General features: G+C 37.0%; 1 protein-coding gene and 1 long non-coding RNA gene across 3 annotated transcripts in view; one reads left to right on the top strand and one right to left on the bottom strand.

The window, feature by feature from the left end:
- Window positions 1-346: 346 nt before the first annotated feature.
- The window catches only part of LOC122980860 (polymeric immunoglobulin receptor-like), a 46,855-nt gene continuing 28,523 nt past the window's right edge, over window positions 347-18,678 (bottom strand). Inside the window, exons 5-8 of one of the 2 annotated variants that reach the window (XM_044349260.1) lie at window positions 3,781-3,876; window positions 3,529-3,606; window positions 3,064-3,119; window positions 347-692 (exon numbers count right to left, since the gene is read on the bottom strand). In XM_044349260.1, coding sequence (XP_044205195.1) covers window positions 384-692; window positions 3,064-3,119; window positions 3,529-3,606; window positions 3,781-3,876 — 539 coding nt within the window. In that variant the 3' untranslated portion in view covers window positions 347-383. Of the gene's footprint in view, window positions 693-3,063; window positions 3,120-3,528; window positions 3,607-3,780; window positions 3,877-6,976; window positions 7,152-8,281; window positions 8,591-18,678 lie in introns of those variants that run through there. The other variant, XR_006403105.1, reaches the window with a different exon arrangement.
- LOC122980861 lies at window positions 6,343-18,246 on the top strand. The gene is made up of 2 exons (XR_006403106.1): window positions 6,343-6,399; window positions 17,916-18,246. It is a non-coding gene; the product is annotated as an uncharacterized LOC122980861 (long non-coding RNA).

Below are 18,678 nucleotides of genomic sequence, written 5' to 3'. Positions count from 1 at the left end.
TTTGGTGGACAAACTGAATTACCTCAGACATATATATTATATTTGACACTTCTGTACTGCAGTACCTTGTTACTTATCGGCCACTATATACAACAATATATACAACAATATATACAACAATATACAACAATACCAGTCTTGAGTACCAGTTGAGCATAAGGACTCATCTAGTCTCTACAAATCAGTCCTGTCACCAAACTTTGGTGACTCGAACAATGCGGCAGTGAATCCTGTTTTAAGTTGACTGGGCCCAGAAACTGAATATCTTGGGGTGTTAATTCCTACAGTCTGAGTTGGGCTTCATTGTAAATAACTACAACCCATCAAAAATTAATCTTTATCATTCATTTTGTAAATTTAACAAATTCCTGCCTGGGTCGTCCTCATTGCTGTTGTGTCTTGTTGACTGTCAGTAAGAGAGGATCCTCTGAAGTCTTTGATGGTTTATAGACAGTAGAGTAGATTGGACTTTGGCTGTACCTCACAGTAGAATATTCACAGGCAGAGGAGCTGGGTCTGGGGATCAGCGCCTCACCATTAACTTTGTCAGTGCTGCTTTGAAAGATGATGGTGGAGTAATACATCGAGGCAGGGGGGTTTGTGGGAAAGTTGGCAGTGGCATAAATTGTCTCCACTGCATTTCCTGAGCCTGTCTCCTGGACGCGCTCCTGTACCTCCTCATAGAAGTTATCCTTCCAGGGAAGAACAAAAAATTGAGTGAGTAGTTGATATTCAAACATACAATAAGTATTTGGTAGATGGACACGGTGTCAGTGTGATGACTCATTGCGCTCACTCAGTAGAATTTACTCACTGACAGAAAACTCTGTTATACTTATATATGGCTATATGTCTTATTTAGTCATGCATATTAATAATGGAAGACTAAAGAGTAGGTGCATTTCCATCCACAGAAACACAGAAAATTCGAACAAATCCCGAAATATCAGATTTTTTTTTTTAAAAGGGGACATAATGTTTCTAGTGATTTTCTGCCGTTTTTTTACCGTATTTATATACTGTTATAATGCTGGCTGTCTATGTTAAACATGGTCAAAGTGTACAGAGCAGGCTGAACACTTCTATTGCAGAGTTACCTCTACTTCCCCATCAAATTGACATCAGATCGTTTGCGCATTCCCACAAACAGCCATCTGTTCTGTAGTCTTTGTTGCTGAGGTTGTTCATGGATTGTTCACGTTGTCCACTCTCATATTTCAGATCAGATTCAGGCTCGAACATGAATGGTTGTATTTGAGACGTTTATATTTTGAGTAAAGAATGGGGAAAAAGAAGCAAAATCCTACTACTACTGTTTGTTTATGTAGCCTCTGTTGTCTGCTGAGGGGCAGCTTGAGGGCTCATCAGGAGGCTTGAAAGAGACAGGAGCTAAAACAACCTGTTTCAGACAGAGGCTGAACTGAGGGGCTGCATAAAGGGCCAATATAATATAAATGAGGAGTTTTTAACTGGAAATCATGTAAAGATATTCCAATAGAGTCACAGAATAAAAATATAAACCTGGAAATGTGCAGGATATGTCTTCTTTAAAAAACTGATTTATTGATAAAAGCAAAATGCGACAAAATGCCATGTAAACAGACGTGGTGAATATATGATGATGTACATGAGACATGCGAAATTAAATGTCACTCAAGCCTCCACTGAAGTGACAAAAACTTTGATGAGGACACTGTAACGTTCTTCAAATTAACACATGAAACAGGGTTTACGTTAATCAGCACATGTCGGCTTTTTTCTGGTATCACGTGTAGTTGTCCGGCAGATGAAAATATCAACGGCCAAAATGTCCGGTGGGAAATATGCCAATTATCAAATAAATAAATAAATTCATTAATAGCATATTAAATAGCCTAATATTATATGACCTATAAGATATGTTGCCACGACATCTTAAATATAAACTTATACAAAGGTTTGGTTTTGCCTCTGCTGTATAGACACTGATAAACTCACTGAGTTTGGTCATGTGACTAAGTGTGGCACAAGATTCAAAAGCTGCACACTCCAGCAGCAGCCCTGCGCTTTGGCTCGACAGCAGTTAACATGACTCGGAAAAGTCTTACTGTTTTCTCTCAGGTAACGTTACATCCAGCATTGACACAGTGAAACAAACGGATCAGCCCGGAGCTCCACGATTAAATAACGTGTTATTGGTCAGTAGGAGGTTTAACTTTTCCCTGTACAGCCTCGGTGAGAGGCGGGCTCGGGGAGACTGCAGCAGGTGGAGGTGGTGGCGGAGATGCAGCTGCAGGCTGCCTGCATGGCTGCATTTAATTAACAAGAGCAAGGCTAATTGTTTTATTTTTATTGTTGTAACCTATGTGCTCAGTTCACAGAGTTTATGAGGAGTTCATACTGCTGACTAAAATACATTTGTTGGATCATAACGTTTGTGTTTTCTGTTTTATTGCTGTTTAAATGTAGGCTATTATATGGTTATTTAAACATATGGCTATATGGCTGAAATTCTGGAATATTAACGGCCATATTGGCCGTCAAAAAAAAAAAAAAAGTCCAGCATAAACTCTGACAAACAGAAATGTCATATTCCCATCATGTTTTCTACGTCGTCTTTCACTGTTTGAGGTTTGACTGCTGCTCTTCTAATTACGTCATCTCATTGTGTTCTCTTCTTCTTCTGGTTTAATGGCATTGACTGGAGAATTAGTGCCACCAACAGTTTATCTTGATGACCCAACTCCTAATATTCTCATAACAGCAGTGGATAGAACCGCAAACTAAAACAAATTTTTCTGTACTGTTGAATTTTCTGGAAATTTGGTTAAAATGTGTGCTTCAGTCTCATGTCAGAGGCTCTCCAGATAACAAGTAAGAGATTTGTTGGTTTGTTGGCTGTCAGAGGTGGTAATACACTAACTGACAGTTTATCTCTATGAAACAAGAGTCCCGGGAGCTCTCTCTTATATTTACAACCGGAATACTTAAAAGTCTGGCATCATTCATGTATTGCTCTTGTTTTACTGACAATATGAATACCACCTATAAAGTACTACCACACACAGACACATTTATACTAACCTCTCTGATGTGCTGTGCTGCTGCTCCATTCCTTGTGGGTTTTGAACATGAAAATCCTGACAGAAAAAGAGAGAAAGCAAGAAAAGAAAGAGAAGAAAAAAGGAAATGAGCAGAAGGATGGAAGTGGATTAATTTCAGCACTTTGCGTCAAGTTGTTATCTATACAGTTGCTTATCTATGTAGCTTAGAATCTATCTCTAATTATCTATGTAGTTTGGTTTCACTGAATAGGATTTAAGTGTGCAACCATAAATGAGATAATAGGTCAACAAAATTTCAACTTACACACATGATAAAAGTCATGTCTATTAACTTCTGACGTCTTACAGTTTGTCTGTTTTTTGGGGTTTTTTTTAGACATCACATCTTCACAGGATAGAGAAGTACATGAGGTGTGTTTTTTTTTTGAGTGGTTTGTGTGTACAGTGTGTGTTTCATGTTCTGAAGTCTGGTAATGAACCTTACGTTTGTAGATGAAGATCACAATTATCACAACCAGCAGCAGCACAGCTCCACAGATGATCATTATTACCTGAAAGTCTCCTGCAAAATAAACCACACAACACATAAAATGTCCAGCATCATTTAAAACACAGTGAACACATGGAATTATCACTCAAAGCTGTCTGTCAAGAAATTTAACAGGAATTTACAGAAGTTAAATCAAAAATGTTTTTCAAACATGTAACATTTAAGGTATCAAATGTGCTTTCTCACCATGACTCACAGATCCAGGTGGTGTTGGTGATGGTGTTGGTGGTGATGTTGGTGGTGATGTTGGAGATGGTGTTAGTGGTGGTATTGGAGATGGTGCTGAAAGCAAAAAAGAAATGCATTTAGGTTGTACATGTGCATTCATAAATTAACAAGGATAGAAAAGGAAAAATACAATTGTTCTAAGCCTGACAGATAAAACAGTTTATTTATTCAGTATTTTTTAATCTTTTTTTTTCTCGTTTCCAGAGACCCGACAATTCTCTCTCAGCTCTGTCAGTCCTTCAGACTGTACGTAATTTTATAAAACAGGTCAAATATTTGTTAAAATGTAGGCACAAGGTAATCTCAAGCAACAAATGTCAATGTACACAATCCCCACTTCTAGTGTAGACAGGAAGTTGAAAGACAAAATTACAGAGTAGGAGCACTTTCTTGTTGCTGAAATGCATGAGGTCAATAAAAAAGCCCCATTGCGTATACCAAGAAATAGTCAATAGTCAATACCCTCATATTAGCTTCAGCTGAACTTACGCATTTGTATTTTTACACAGCACAAGGAGCTTGGATTTTGTCCCCTTCTCTTAAAAATCTGCTTTAGGAATGGATTTCTTCACCACAGATCACAATTACATGATCAATGACACCTCCAATGTGTAGATAGGCATGTGAGACATGTTTTAAGACAGGCTTGGAAAAAAAAAGTTTAAGTGTGAATTATAAAGCATAAATACTGAGCAACTTATAATTTTAAAGTAAGACACTTCATGTGTAGATAAAATGAACAGAAACTTCAAAACTGATCAATTGTTAAGAGCTTTGATTGAACATGTTGCTGATTGAGTCTCGCTGTCACTGCAGCATGCTCATCTGAAGTCTGGTGAAAGGGACGTGCAGGAAATGAGATCAAGAGTATAAATAACGACTGCAGGTGTTCTCACTCTGTCAGTCAGGATATCACAGTTGACTGTGGTTTGAATAGAAAGCCAAATGCTACAGAGTGGCTGATCACACAAAGCAAATGGCTGTAATGTTGCATCACTGTAGTGAAAACACACTGAAACATTTACAGCTCATAAAAACAGCACACACCCTGAAATGCAGATGATTGCAGATGCAATAAACACAGTTAAGATCAATGTCTGTGGCTGTTGTTGGTGTAAAGTTGTAGTTGAAGCAGCTAATAAAAAAAAATAAGTAAAAAAGTAAGTATTAGTAAGTAAAAGTAATATTAAGATCATAATCTTTGGTTAAGGTTAAAGTTAAGGTTTGGTTTAAATAACTGCAGCTTTTGGTAAGTTTGAAATATGTTTTGTTTAAGAACAGGAAATGAAAATGTTCTGCATTCAGGAGAAAAGTTGTTAGAGTTGAAGATTAACATCACACCCTAGTATGAGACCACTTCCTTTTATTGGTTTCCTCCTATGATTTTGTTGAGTCATGTTGTTTGACACTCAGCAGGCGGAAAACACATATTTATTCAAACAGCTTCATAAGATGAAATATCATTAGTGCTGGGGTTAATGGCCAAAAAAAATCAAATCTCAATTTTTTTTAGCTTAATACCTGCAGACTGCTGCTAGCTAGCGTTAGCAGGTAGAGACAAACTGAACAAAGTGTAATCTGGGAACTGTTCAGTCGAATCCCAGCACTTCAACTCTTGTAACTAGAGATGATACTTCATCAACAAATAGAAATCAAGTTCACAGTTGAGTCATTTTCAGTCTGTCCTTGTTGTAGATGAGACTGTTAAATTCACTATAAGACAGAACCAGCTAGCCCATCAATGAATTCACCTTCTGGAGTCACGACAGTCCTGTAAACTGCAGCTGGTGAACATGACGTGTAACTAAACATGTTACAGTTTACAGGACTGTCATGACTCAAAACAGCTCATGTATCATCTCCGTTAAATCTTTGACTAAAAATAACATTCTTGTACGTATTGTAATAACTAGACATTTTACATATTGTGCAAAAACAAACTCGCCCTTTACTGTAAATCAAACAGTAATCAAAACTGTGGCTTTCTTTTAATGCTAGCAATCATTTAGCCTCCTACAATCTGAACCAGAGTCAGATTTTGGCTATACTTGAATTGAAGTCTTCAGTCACTACTTCTCTGCATACCTTGGACATGCATGGACCCTCTTACACATGCAGGGATATTTGCACATACAGTACAATGCACATTAATGTACAATCAGACTTAACCACCACAAACTATGTTTACATGTCTCTTTTTTTATTGTATCTATTTTTGTAATTTTATATTTAATTCTCAATTCACAATTTATTATCCATGGTTGTCAGAGATGAGCGCAAAATAAGAATTTCATTGTACAGCGGAGTTGACTGTTCTCTGTGCATGTGACAAGATTTGAAGTGAATTGAATAATTTCGTAGCAATAAAATAACACGTCCACTCACCTACAGTCATCTCCAGTCTGTTGAAGAATGGGTTACTGCGTTTATTGTCAGTGTTTTCTGCTCCACACCAGTATGTCCCAGTGTCGTCTGTTGTTACGTTTCTCACAGTTATGGTGATATTTGTCCTGTCCCTGTCATCCTCCACTGAAAACTTCCCAGTGTTCTTCCTGGGCTTTGAGGTGCTCCATAGAGGTTGACATATAGACGGATCTTCTCCCTTACAGATGAATTTCTTAATGCGAGCACCTTGTGGGTAAATACACCAGTATGTGAAATTTTGTCCACTAGTTGGGGATCTTTTGAAGCTTTTAATATCTGTAAATAGAAAGACAAAGACAAATTCTAATTCAAACTCTTTGGCATTTTTGGCATCTCACTTTCTTTATTTCACTTCAACTTTCACTTCATGTTATCTGCACGCATATTTACATATTTTTTATGATAGTTGTTTTTTTTTTACTAAATATCAAATGTCAGCCAAACTGCCAATACAACATGTGAATGTGTATAAATTTGTGTTAACGTCTTTTAAATCATCTGTTGTGTTGAGTCATGTTTCACTGATAAACAGAAAATGAAAGTCAGAAAAAAGCCTCTAACCAGTAGAGGAGAGCTGAATCTGTGTTACTCACTTTTAACCTGCAGTTGTATTTTTCTGAGTGAAGCTCTGTAATTTCCTTTATTTGATTTGACTCCACACCAGTAGACACCAGCATGCTGTGAGCTCACATTACTGATGGACATGTTGAAGCTGTTGGTGTCTGTGAAAGTCCCGTTTGACTTTACAGAAGATTGTGTTGATAAAATCTCCTCACAGATTTCATTGTTGTCTTTGCAGATAAACTTGACATTGGAGTTGTATTTTTTAGGGAAATCACATGTGATGGTGGTTTTAGCTGTTCTGTACGCAGTTTGAGTAAATGGTGTCTGGCAGCCATCTTTCACTGCAAAGAAAAAAGAAAAGTAAAACATGCAAAATCAAACATTGTAATACTTTGCTAACATGTTGGAAATGTATCATCGCACTCATAAACAGTAAAGGGTGCATCATGTGCATTTATCTTTTCATATCTGCCTCTCCTGTCCTGTAATGTTTGCTTCATAGCAAATTGATTTCAGTTTTTGCTAACTTGGTTAGCTCTGTACAGTAGAAAGTTGGAAGAGAAGCAGACCTCACTGAATGTGAAACATGTTCATACTAGAGTTACTTTGTTGTTCATCTTCAAAATAGACAAGCTTTTTAAATGTATTGACCTAATTATTCAGTCTTCAGGAAAAGGTGAATTATTTTCTGAATACTTTGTACCCTATCACCCAGAGACTAATGTTAGCAAAGCACCCAACCGCACCATGAAACTGACCACACTGCAGCACTTTACAAAACTTCAACCAACTGGAGAAGTGAAGAAAGTCGGCTGCTGTGCAAACTGAAGACAGAACGTTAACAACACAGCGGAGCGTTTCGCTTTTTCCCCTCCTTACTCCAAAACACGCAGACCAACTTGTGTTTTTACAAAAGACATTAAACCAGTGATGTTGGTAAGTAAATGACACTTTCATTTCATTATTATTATACTGAAGAAGACTAAGATGCTTCCAAATTAATGCAGTTCACTTTTCTAAATCAAAAGCACACACTTTTTTATACTCTTTTATGTTTGTCAGACATGACCTTTGAATGTCAGTTATGTTTCATATTAAAGTTCAGTGGACACAGGTCACCAGTGAATGACACACAGTGTGTTGAAGGAAGCATCAGAAGAGCTAAAAATATTCCCTCTCTTTCTATTTCTTGAATGAAGAATTTGCTTTGAATCAATAATCAATTCTGAATTGAATCGTGACACAAAGAATCAGAATCAAATTGTGAGATTCCCAAAGATTTCCACCCCAATGGGATAGATATACTGTAATTATAACATGCAACCAAAATACAGATACATTTCTGAAATGTCTTTCAATGCCTGATGCCTGTGTGTTGTGTTGTTACATTTTTGTTAGTTTTCTTCATGTTTTCTTAGTGATGTTTTGTTAAACTTCACTCTGTCTTTGATACAGATGCAGCATCTCTTACCGACTTTCAGTTCCAGTTTCTGGGTTTCAGGAGATGACTTAGGTCTTGGGTAAAATTTACAATTGTACTTCCCAAAGTCATCATGTTCAAGTTGTTTGATGGCCATCCTGAGGTTTTTATTTCTTGTATCATGGTACAGGGAAAATCTGTCGTCCCCATCCCACACATCCTTTTTAGTGGTTTGTATGCTTGCTCCTCTGGGTTTAATACCCTCTATCTTTTGATATTCCTGATCTGCTCTTGGGTATTTGCAGGTGAGTTCAACCCATCCTCCTTCACATCCCTTCACTTCAGATGAGGCCTCACAGCCTGTTGATCAGACAAAGAGAAAAGTTCCCATCATGTCAGACACTGAAACAATCCCAGAACAGTCTGAATAAGAACCGTATCAACAAAACATCCACTGTCTCATCATGCTGATAAACAGACTTTCTGGAATAATCAATAGATCACAGAGTTGTACAGCTAATCTTGTTTAATGTGTATTTTAGTCATACATATAGTGTTTTGTGGTAATTTCTGATTCTGAAAGGCCTCTACCTATAAAATCTTAGTATACATTTATAAAATACATTTTTTGTTGTACTTTTAGTTTTTCCGTGTAACAGAGCAACTCTGCAGCCTGCCACGGTGTATTTTTTGGTTCTACCACCAGGAGTCGCCAAAGTCAGGTTTTCAAATCCCAGTGGCTTCATGATTCAAGATAAGAATTGAAATAAGTTTGACTTTGTATTTTATCCTTGACAAATATTAGGAATTTTTATTTTACATTTTTTAAAATGTCAAAAATGTATGTGTTAGTGCCTGTTCACCAGAGGAGTTTTATGCACTCATTATCTTTTCTTTAACTACTGTGTTATAAATGATTAATACTGAGAGTAAAACAGGTGTCTTTCTAACCCTACCAGTCCCAGCGACCCGTCCACTGTTTAAAAACAATCCTCAGACATGTTTTAAGACATAAAAATACTTTTTTTCCACAAAACGTTAAATTACTTTTTAATGTTTTTTTTATTGCATCTATTCCTTTTCCCTCATTAAAAATCCAGAATCTCTGAATCTGTAAATATTGTTCATTTCAGAAGTTTAACAGCTGGACACAAGATGTCTCCTCCTTCACTGTAAAGTTCATTCTCAGTGTTTGTGCACTGAGGGCTTCAAGTTTCCACATCACCCTTGTGTCAGGGGAAATTGAACCACGACTTGATCCAAACTGGTTGTGATATATCACAAATCATGCTTGAAGGCCCACCTCTTCAAATTGGATTTTCAGTGAGCTCAGAGAAACTTTCCACTTTCAGCAGATAAATGTGAAAACAAACTCTGCACATACATCATTCTGCACAGTGAAGCTCAAACATTCAACTGTAGGAACAAGAAGGAAAACGTATTTTTGAGTGGAGCAGGACTTTAAAGATCTGGTATTGAGTGGTATTCATTAATATATATGACATTATTGGTGTATTTGTGACATGTTATTCACAAAAAGATGTTTAGATTTCTCTAATTCCATCTTTCTTTATAGGCCAGAATCTCCTCTGTCCTCCAGCAGGCTGTGTACGAACATCGGCATTATTAATGATTACCTACTCCGAATGGTGGGAGGTGTTGCCCCAACCGCCCCCCGCCCCCCCGTAATTTTTTCAAACGTAGCTGGAGGTCACAATCTTAGCTTTGGAACAGGTTTATTATATTCGTGTAGCTGAGTAACAGAAAGAAACAATGTTTTAAAACTTGATCCAAAGATTGAAGATGAAAAAGTTGAAAATCCTGCAGTGTACTGAGTCTGTCAGCTGTAAGATGTGCGGAACACACACACAAAGCCACTCGCCAATAACAGAGGGACGAATGAATTTCAGCCATTCCTGATGTAAATTTCCATCCTAGGTGTCAAATCTGAATTCTTGTTGCATCCTTGATAAATTAGCAACCCATGTTTGCATTTTATATTTAATTGTCAGAAAATACCAGAGATACATTAAAAAGCATCACTTCCTGTGTGCAAAGGGATTTTTACAGGTTGTCAGTATCCAAATCAAAAACATCATCTCTGATCGCTGCGTATTCACATCACATCAGATAAACTACCAAGCGCAAAAGAATAAAACCTTTTAACAGACTATAGGTTGTGTCACTGTTGAGTTGAATAATTACCCAAAATATTTAAATATATCTATATAAATGAGTTGTACTTTATTGTTGGTTAAAGTTAGTGGGCTTTTTAACAGTACTATACTGTAATAATACATGTAAAAGACTGCTACTGTGGCCTGTCTTAAAAAAGTTGAGCTGTAAGTGAAACCACAGAACAGGATGTATAGAAACTGAAGTGTTTCCCCTAGGCTGAGTGGTTTGGCCTGGCGGGCAGGGGGGGAATAACAGCCACATATTTCTCCGTTCTCTATTTGTCTGTTTAGCATCATCAGGTCAAGGCCCATTGTTGCTAACTTCGGAGCTAACCCCCTTCTTGGTCTTGACAAGCTGCAGCATTTATTAACAGACACACTGTAGTCTGTACTGCACATTTACTGCCAGATTGACAAATTACTGCTAACCTTTCCTCTGCTTCACCATTCACTTACGCACTGCTACCCGCAGTTTCCTAGGCAACGACACAGACATTGACTTAAGTTTTGAGACAGCTCTGCTCAGAGGCTTCCAAATGCTATTGATTTCCGAATGAATGGATATTTGGCGTTATTTTTGGCATTTAAAAATTGCAGTAACTGGTTAGTTTCTTAAGAGGCAGAGCTGTAACAGTTGTCAATCCAGTCTCAAAAGTCGGTAATCAGGCAGTAATAAACCTTTTTTTACCTGTCATCAGTGAGAGGACGAGCAGAAGGAAACTCTTCATGTTGTTCTTGGGTGAATAAATTCTCAGTAAGATTATTTAACTCCAGTCGGTTATGTTGGTTCCTCTTTTCATTTCTGACATTCACCGTCTGCACAGTTGTTTCCTGTGCTGATATTTTAGTAAAAGTGATCCGCCCCCACTTCTTATCATCTTCCCCCTGTTCTTCTTTTCTTATGGCAGCACTGTGCTTTACATCATTGTTCACCTGGGGCCAGATGTGTAAACGATGTGTACGCACATAAAACATGCATATAGTAATTAATTAAACTTAATATTGATTAATTGCTTTGTGTGATCAATTTTATCATTATTTTATTTTATATGAGACATAATTTTATTTTGCTGTAAATAATCTTTCTATCTTATTCTTAATTGTGACCCTGTTTTCAACATGAGCTCTACAAATGAATCACTGATCACATTTCTGGTGTTTAAAAATGATAATGAGATATTACTATTTAATGACAGCTGTTGTGGCTGTTGGAGAACTTTGCTGCAACACAAGCAGTTACTTTCCGTCCTGTTTGTTTAATAGACAGATCTACAGACTGGTGGAGAAGGCAGCATGTTGGTATGAAAACAGCTGATTCAGGTCGTGTCTACATTCAGTTATGGTGAATTGTGGAAATAAGACTTATGCATGTGCGCCTAGCTCCTCAATGACTGAGGTTTGAAAACAGAACTCTGACGAAAACAACATGTCTGCATATTTCTGGATTTTGCCCCAGAACTGCACAGGATTAAACCACAGGAAACACCTGCAGATGGAGTTTTAGTGGATTATGAACTTATTCACCATGCTAAATTTATAGTAATAATATTAAATGAATGGACTGCTGTTGTAGTGAGTCAGCAGTATTTTATAGATTGTCCCTGACTCTAGCCAATATCACTGTAGGAGTTTATTATGTAGTTTATTAAAGCCTTCACCTTTCCTATACTTCCCTACATCCACCACAGGGAACATTTCAGAAATCAGGCCCCTCACCCTGGAAATGTTGAAAAAGTCATTCATGCTCAGATCACATCAGCTCTTATGACACCTTGTACACCTGCCTCTCAGTCAGTCTGCACTAGCTCAGCTACAACTGACGCAGAACTCTGCAGTTAAAAAAGACAAACAGTCGGTAACACATTACAGTGGTTTATAATGCAAGAAGGAGCCTCCAACTTATGACGTGTAGCAGTCAGTAAACAAAGGAATGTACTCGATGGAAAAAATAATAACTTCCATGTTGACATTACATACTGCACAGTTCACAGATAAATGTACAATCTTGTTGAAGGCAGTAGGAGCAGATTGGCTTCAGATAGACTGTTGCACTTTAGTGGTGAGAGTGTGGCTGTCAAAGTGATCAATCTGTGTTAGCCGATTATGTTTTGTGTAGCGACTAATGGAAACAAAGTAAAAAGTGTCTGAGAGGCTGAATTCAGACCTTGTTTGCTTGACTGTCTGCTGAGATCAAAAAGATACGTTTAATAACTTTTATTGATGAAAAAGATCAACTTATTACAAAATATACTCAAAATAATAACAGCAATCAAAAGCAAAGCTGTGGTAAACAAAGAAAAAGCAACCCACTCACCCTCTCTCTCTCTCTCTCTCTCTCTCTTACCAGCCGCCATGCAGGTAAACAGCTGCTTATATTAACTGTGAATATCATAGTGACCTGATTCTATCAATAATCACCGTGATTGTGCATTAAAAAAATGACAATATAACAAATATAACAGTAACAAATAACCAAAATATACACCATCACAAAAATATTTACAATGAATTCCAAAATCACTATAACTTCATTTATGGCTCCTAAACTTGGTGCAAATTTTTAAAAAGCATCTTAGTAGGCACTTCTTTTATCTGTGTTTTCTTGAAATAATGTCATATTTTCTGGTTTGTATGTGTTGTATATTTTGTCCATTTTGTTTATATGTTGCCATCTTGTTTTATCTTTTGTCTTTTGTGTCTGTCCGTAAAACACTTTGTAACAATTGTTTTGTGTTAAAGGTACAAATACAACTTATAATATCAAGTATGAGATGAAGACGACCGCCTGCTGTAAAGATAAACCTTGTTTAGTATCACTATAAAAAACATGTTTCATACATGAAATAGAATATTAAAAGAAATTTACAAGAAAGATATTGAAAACAAAAAATGATTAAACAGTGATAAGTGTACAAATACATTATGAAAGTATGAAATGATGCAACTTTTGTTGCAACTACTTGTTGCATAACAAATTGCACATAGTGTATACTGCATCTATGACTCCAGCTAACAATTATTTGTTTGTTTGGTCTATAAAATGTCTGAAAATGATGAAAAAATCCAACGTGATGTCTTCAAATTTCTCCTTTTGCCTGACTAACACACCAAAATCCAAAGATATTCAGTTTACTATCAGCTGGAAGCTGGAATTTGAGAATCTGGACAGTTTTTCTTAAAATGACTCAAAACGATGAATCAATTATCAAAATAGTTGGCGATTAATTTTCTGTCAATCGACTAAACGGTTAATTGACTCATCATTGCAGCTCTAACTGCATTTATATACAGTATATTACATCCTGACATCAGTCTGAGGCTGATGGTGTGAGGAAATGTGACATTCAGGATCTTAACACACTAAAAGAAGTATTTTGTGCAGCAGTTTTGGGGAACAGTGGAGTTTGGGCAATGAACTGACATCCACACCTTGTCAAATAATCTTGAGTCTTTAATTCAGATCAGCTAGTCCTCCAACCCCTGATATACAGCATCATTCATTGAACCAGTTCTTATCCTGCCCCTAAACCAGGACTGACACATTAATATATTACCTCAGACCCCTGACCAAACAACTGCCATATTATTGATTGAAACTGTCTATTTCTAATGTAATATTGAGAACACCTGTATGCAATCCAATGCAGTAGTCCTGGATTAACTTCTATCATATAATATTAACTCCTGTTTTAGTGAATATTGTGTATTTTATGATCTGTGTCAGAGAGGTGTTGTTTCAGTCCTTTTTGAGGTGGTGGTTGGTGGTGGATGTGTTGAACTGCATTTTTGGTTGCACATCAGGTAACTTGGTGTATATCAGTGCAGAAGTCCTCTGAATAAATCTTGATAAATCAAGCAAAGATGAACAATTTAATCTTAAACAGTTTAAAAGTCTGTGTTTGGGTTGGAAAAGTTAAAAAAAATGAACTGAAATCTTGGCAAAGCTCACAGCCTGGAAACTTTCCTCAGTGCTCCTGTGGCTTGTTGACAGTAGAGTAGAGAGGGTTTTCAGAAAACCCAGATGGGTGATTGACAGTAGAGTATTGACCATTGTCCTTCACAGTAGAAGATGTGTCACCACTAACTTCCCCTGAACTGTTTGGATGGTTGATGTTGGAGTAATGTGTAAAGGCAGAAGGGTTGGTGGGGTGTTTGGCACTGACATAAATCGTTTTCAGTGCAGTTCCCGAGTCAGGCTTGTGGGGCTGCTCCTCTATCTCCTCATAGACAAAATCCTTCCAGAGCAGAATGAAAAATACAAGATTAATAGTTTACACACAATCATAACAATAAACACCATTAATGCTGATAACAGAGGTTCTTAAAGACAGTTAGACCTCATCAATCTCCTGAAACTGAAGCTGAGGCTGAGTTTTCAGCCATGCTAGCACCAGCTGTGGCTGGCAATGATGACCTGACAGTCCACCATGTTGGTCCAGACTCCAGACTGAAATATATCAACAACTATTGAATGCACTGCAATGAAATGTTGTACAGACATTCATGGTGTCCAGAGGATGAAGCCCTCTAACTTTGATGATCCACTGACTTTTCATCTAGCACCACTACTAGATTGACATTTTTAGGTTTTCAGTGATATATCTGGGATGGATTGCTATGAAATGTGGTACATACGTATATGTCCCCCTCAGAATGAACTGTAACTATTCATCCAGCGCCATCATCAGGTCAAAATTAAAATTTGTCCAATACTTTGGTTAATGACTAAATCCCTGCCTCAGCTGTACTTTCTGTTTAGTGCTGATTAGCAGGCGAGCCTACAACACAACTCTTGTTAAAAGAAAAGTGATAAGATGATGTCAAACTGTCTACATGAATCTGCCAAACTACATGTGTTTAATGGTGGGACACTTTGACTGACAGTGCTTCATTTCTGGCAAAGAATTATTGCATGAATCACAAAATATAGTGTAAATATGTGTGGAAATGTGCAACTAATACTGTAACCCTAACACTGAGTCATGCACATATGGGTCCATTACATCCCACAATATGGATGCACACACACACACACACACACACACACACACACACACACACACACACACACACACACACAAACAGTAAAGCTGTATACAAAAACATATACACTAACCTCGGCGTTGTCCAGTCCTTCTTCATTTGTTTTGTATTTTGAACATCCTGGCAGAGAAAAATTTAAAAATGTAAGAAAAGGAAGAAAACAAAGAAATTTAGCAGAAGAAAATGAAGTGGATCAGTTTCACACATCTGTCTCATTCAGAACCTACTGTACAACTGACCAGGAAAGGACTGACAGTGTTACACCTGTTGATGTTTGTATTCAGCTGTTTGTTTTCATTTTATGTGATTTTATGACTTGACCATTGTGTAGACTTTTTCCTAGAAATGAACATAATACTGAAAGATGGACAAATATCAACTTCCAGACAAAAAAAAAGATATTCTGAACTTTTTTACTCTTTTTATTCATGCATTTATTAATTTATGTCATCACTGCTTTAACAGTATAAAAACTGTGTGTATGCATGTATGTTTGAGTGTTTTTATATAAATAATCTCTTACGTGTGTAGATAAGAACCAAAATCAGCACAAGCAGCAGCACAGCTACACAGATGACAGTAATGATGATGGCTACAAAACCACACAACAAAAGGATGACCGGCATTAGTTAAACCACAATTAACATAGATATCTAATCACAAAATGTTTTTCAATCATGTAAATGTAGGTTTCAGAAAACAAAAATGTTTTCTCACCATTCCTCTCAGCAGGTGAGCGAGTCCGTGGCACTGCAAACAGAAATAGAAACATCAAAGTTGTGAATGAAAGCAGAAATAAATTCTTATTACAGACAACAGCAGGCAAAAAACAAATAAATATATAAATAAAATCCTTATGTATATATATAGAATTATTTCCATCAACTGTGTGGACTCGTCAGGTGTTTCATATCAACATACTTTATCCAGTGAGGGGGGCTGCAAATTAGCTTCAGCAAGATGCCGTCCAGTCATTACTGTTGCTTTACTTCTTCCTGTGCAACAATATTTATTCCTAATAGATAAATAAGTAAATATCACAGCTCCCTGTCTCACACATCCTGCCTTTCAAAATTAAACCACTTCCTTTTACTGTTTGTATGTAACTCTTTAATTTTGAAAAGACAGATTTGCTTCTTCAAATAAGAAGGGCTCCATTTTCTCTGCTGTCTGAATCCATTTGAGCTGTTTTTTGTTGCCTGAAACATAAATGCTCTTCTTCTTGTTCCTTCAGTTGGATGTTTGAGCTTCTCTGAGCAGAATGATGTATGTTCAGAGTTTGTTTTCACATTCATCCGCTGAAGGAGGAAAGTTTCTCTGAGCTCCCCTTAAATCTGAGTTTAAGGCGAGTAACTATGATCATGATTTGTGACATCACAACTAGTTTGGAGCCAGTTGTGGTCCAGTTTGCAACTTACACAAGTGTGATGTGGAAACTTGATGCCTCCAGTGCATAAACACTGTTGAGAACGGACTTTATAGTGAAGTAGGAAACATCTTGTGTTCAGCAGGAAAACTTAAGAAATGAAAAATATTTGCATTTTCATAGCAGACTGAAAACTCCAGAGCACCTGTCACAGTAAATGATCTGAAGAGCTTTTGATGGTTATATATCGCTGCTTTAGGAATTAACAGCTATGAATTAATCAGAAAATAAAGTTTTAATATTTCTGCAGATATGCAGACATAAATAAAACAACATACACACCTACATTCACAAAGGAGTGGCAGTTAAGTTTATTTTATCTTTTGGCCTCTAAAACTTATTTTTACAAGTTATGTTACAGCTTGTGATGCCACAGTCACTTCCTGTTTACATAGTTGGTTGCTTCTTATTGGACAGCGCTACAGATGTTGCTTAGCAACCGATTGAAACATTACTGAAGTGTGTACTAGCTAAGACATTTCTGAATTTTAATGGTGCAACCTGATAACTAGTAGTTACTAAGAACTAATGATGGACTTTACACACAAACTTAGTGATGAATTTACAAAAAACTGCTGCATCTTAATCCTGAACTATCAGAAAGTAGCAGAAGCAGGAACTTATCAACTGGAACTATCCTACAGAATCTAAATTCAGTCCCTGGTTTCTCAAAAAGGTTCTTGGTCACATGAGAGAGTTCCTGGTGGCAACGCGCTGTTACACTGAACAGGGATGGACGTCTCAGCTGTTACAGGGAATTGAACCTGCCACAGGTGAACATCACCATCCATCTATTAGCCTCCTATGATATGAACCACTACATCAAAAACAATGAAATTATTTGAACACTCACCTACAGTCATCTCCAGTTTGTTGAAGAATGGGTTACTGTGTCTATTGTCAGTATTTTCTGCTCCACACCAGTATGTCCCAGCGTCATCTGTTGTTAGGTCTCTGACAGTTATGGTGATATTTGTCCTCTCTCTGTCATCCTCCACTGAAAACCTTCCAGCCTTTTTATTTGAGGTGCTCCCTAGAGGTTGACATATAGATGGATCTTCTCCCTTACAGATGAATTTCTTAATGGGAGCACCTTGTGTGTAATTACACCAGTATGTGAAAGTTTGTCCAATAGTTGAGGATCTTTTGAAGCTTTTAATATCTGTGGATAGAAAGACAAAGACAAATTCTAATTCAAACTCTTTGGCATTTCTGGTATCTCACTTTCTTTATTTCACTTTAACTTTCACTGTTATCTGCACACATATTTACATATTTTTTATGATAGTTGCCTTTTACTAAATATCAAATGACAGCCAAACTGCCAATACAACATCTGAATGTGTATAAATTTGTGTTAACGTCTTTTAGATCACCTGTTGTGTTGAGTCGTGTTTCACTGATAAACAGAAAATGAAAGTCAGAAAAAAGCCTCTAACCAGTAGAGGAGAGCTGAATCTGTATTACTCACTTTTAATCTCCAGATGTATTTTTCTGAGTGAAGCTCTGTAATTTCCTTTATTTGATTTGACTCCACACCAGTAGACACCAGCATGCTGTGAGCTCACATTACTGATGGACATGTTGAAGCTGTTGGTGTCTGTGAGAGTGAATGTCCCGTTTGACTTTACAGAAGATTGTGTTGATAAAATCTCCTCACAGATTTCATTGTTGTCTTTGCAGATAAACTTGACATAGGAGTTGTATTTTTTAGGGTAATCACATGTGATGGTGGTTTTAGCTGTTTCATATGCAGTTTGAGTAAATGGTGTCTGGCAGACATCTTTCACTGCAAAGAAAAA

This window comes from Thunnus albacares, chromosome 4 (genome assembly GCF_914725855.1).
Source record: "Thunnus albacares chromosome 4, fThuAlb1.1, whole genome shotgun sequence".
Lineage (NCBI taxonomy): Eukaryota > Metazoa > Chordata > Actinopteri > Scombriformes > Scombridae > Thunnus > Thunnus albacares.
This window is presented reverse-complemented; position numbering and strand designations above follow the sequence as displayed.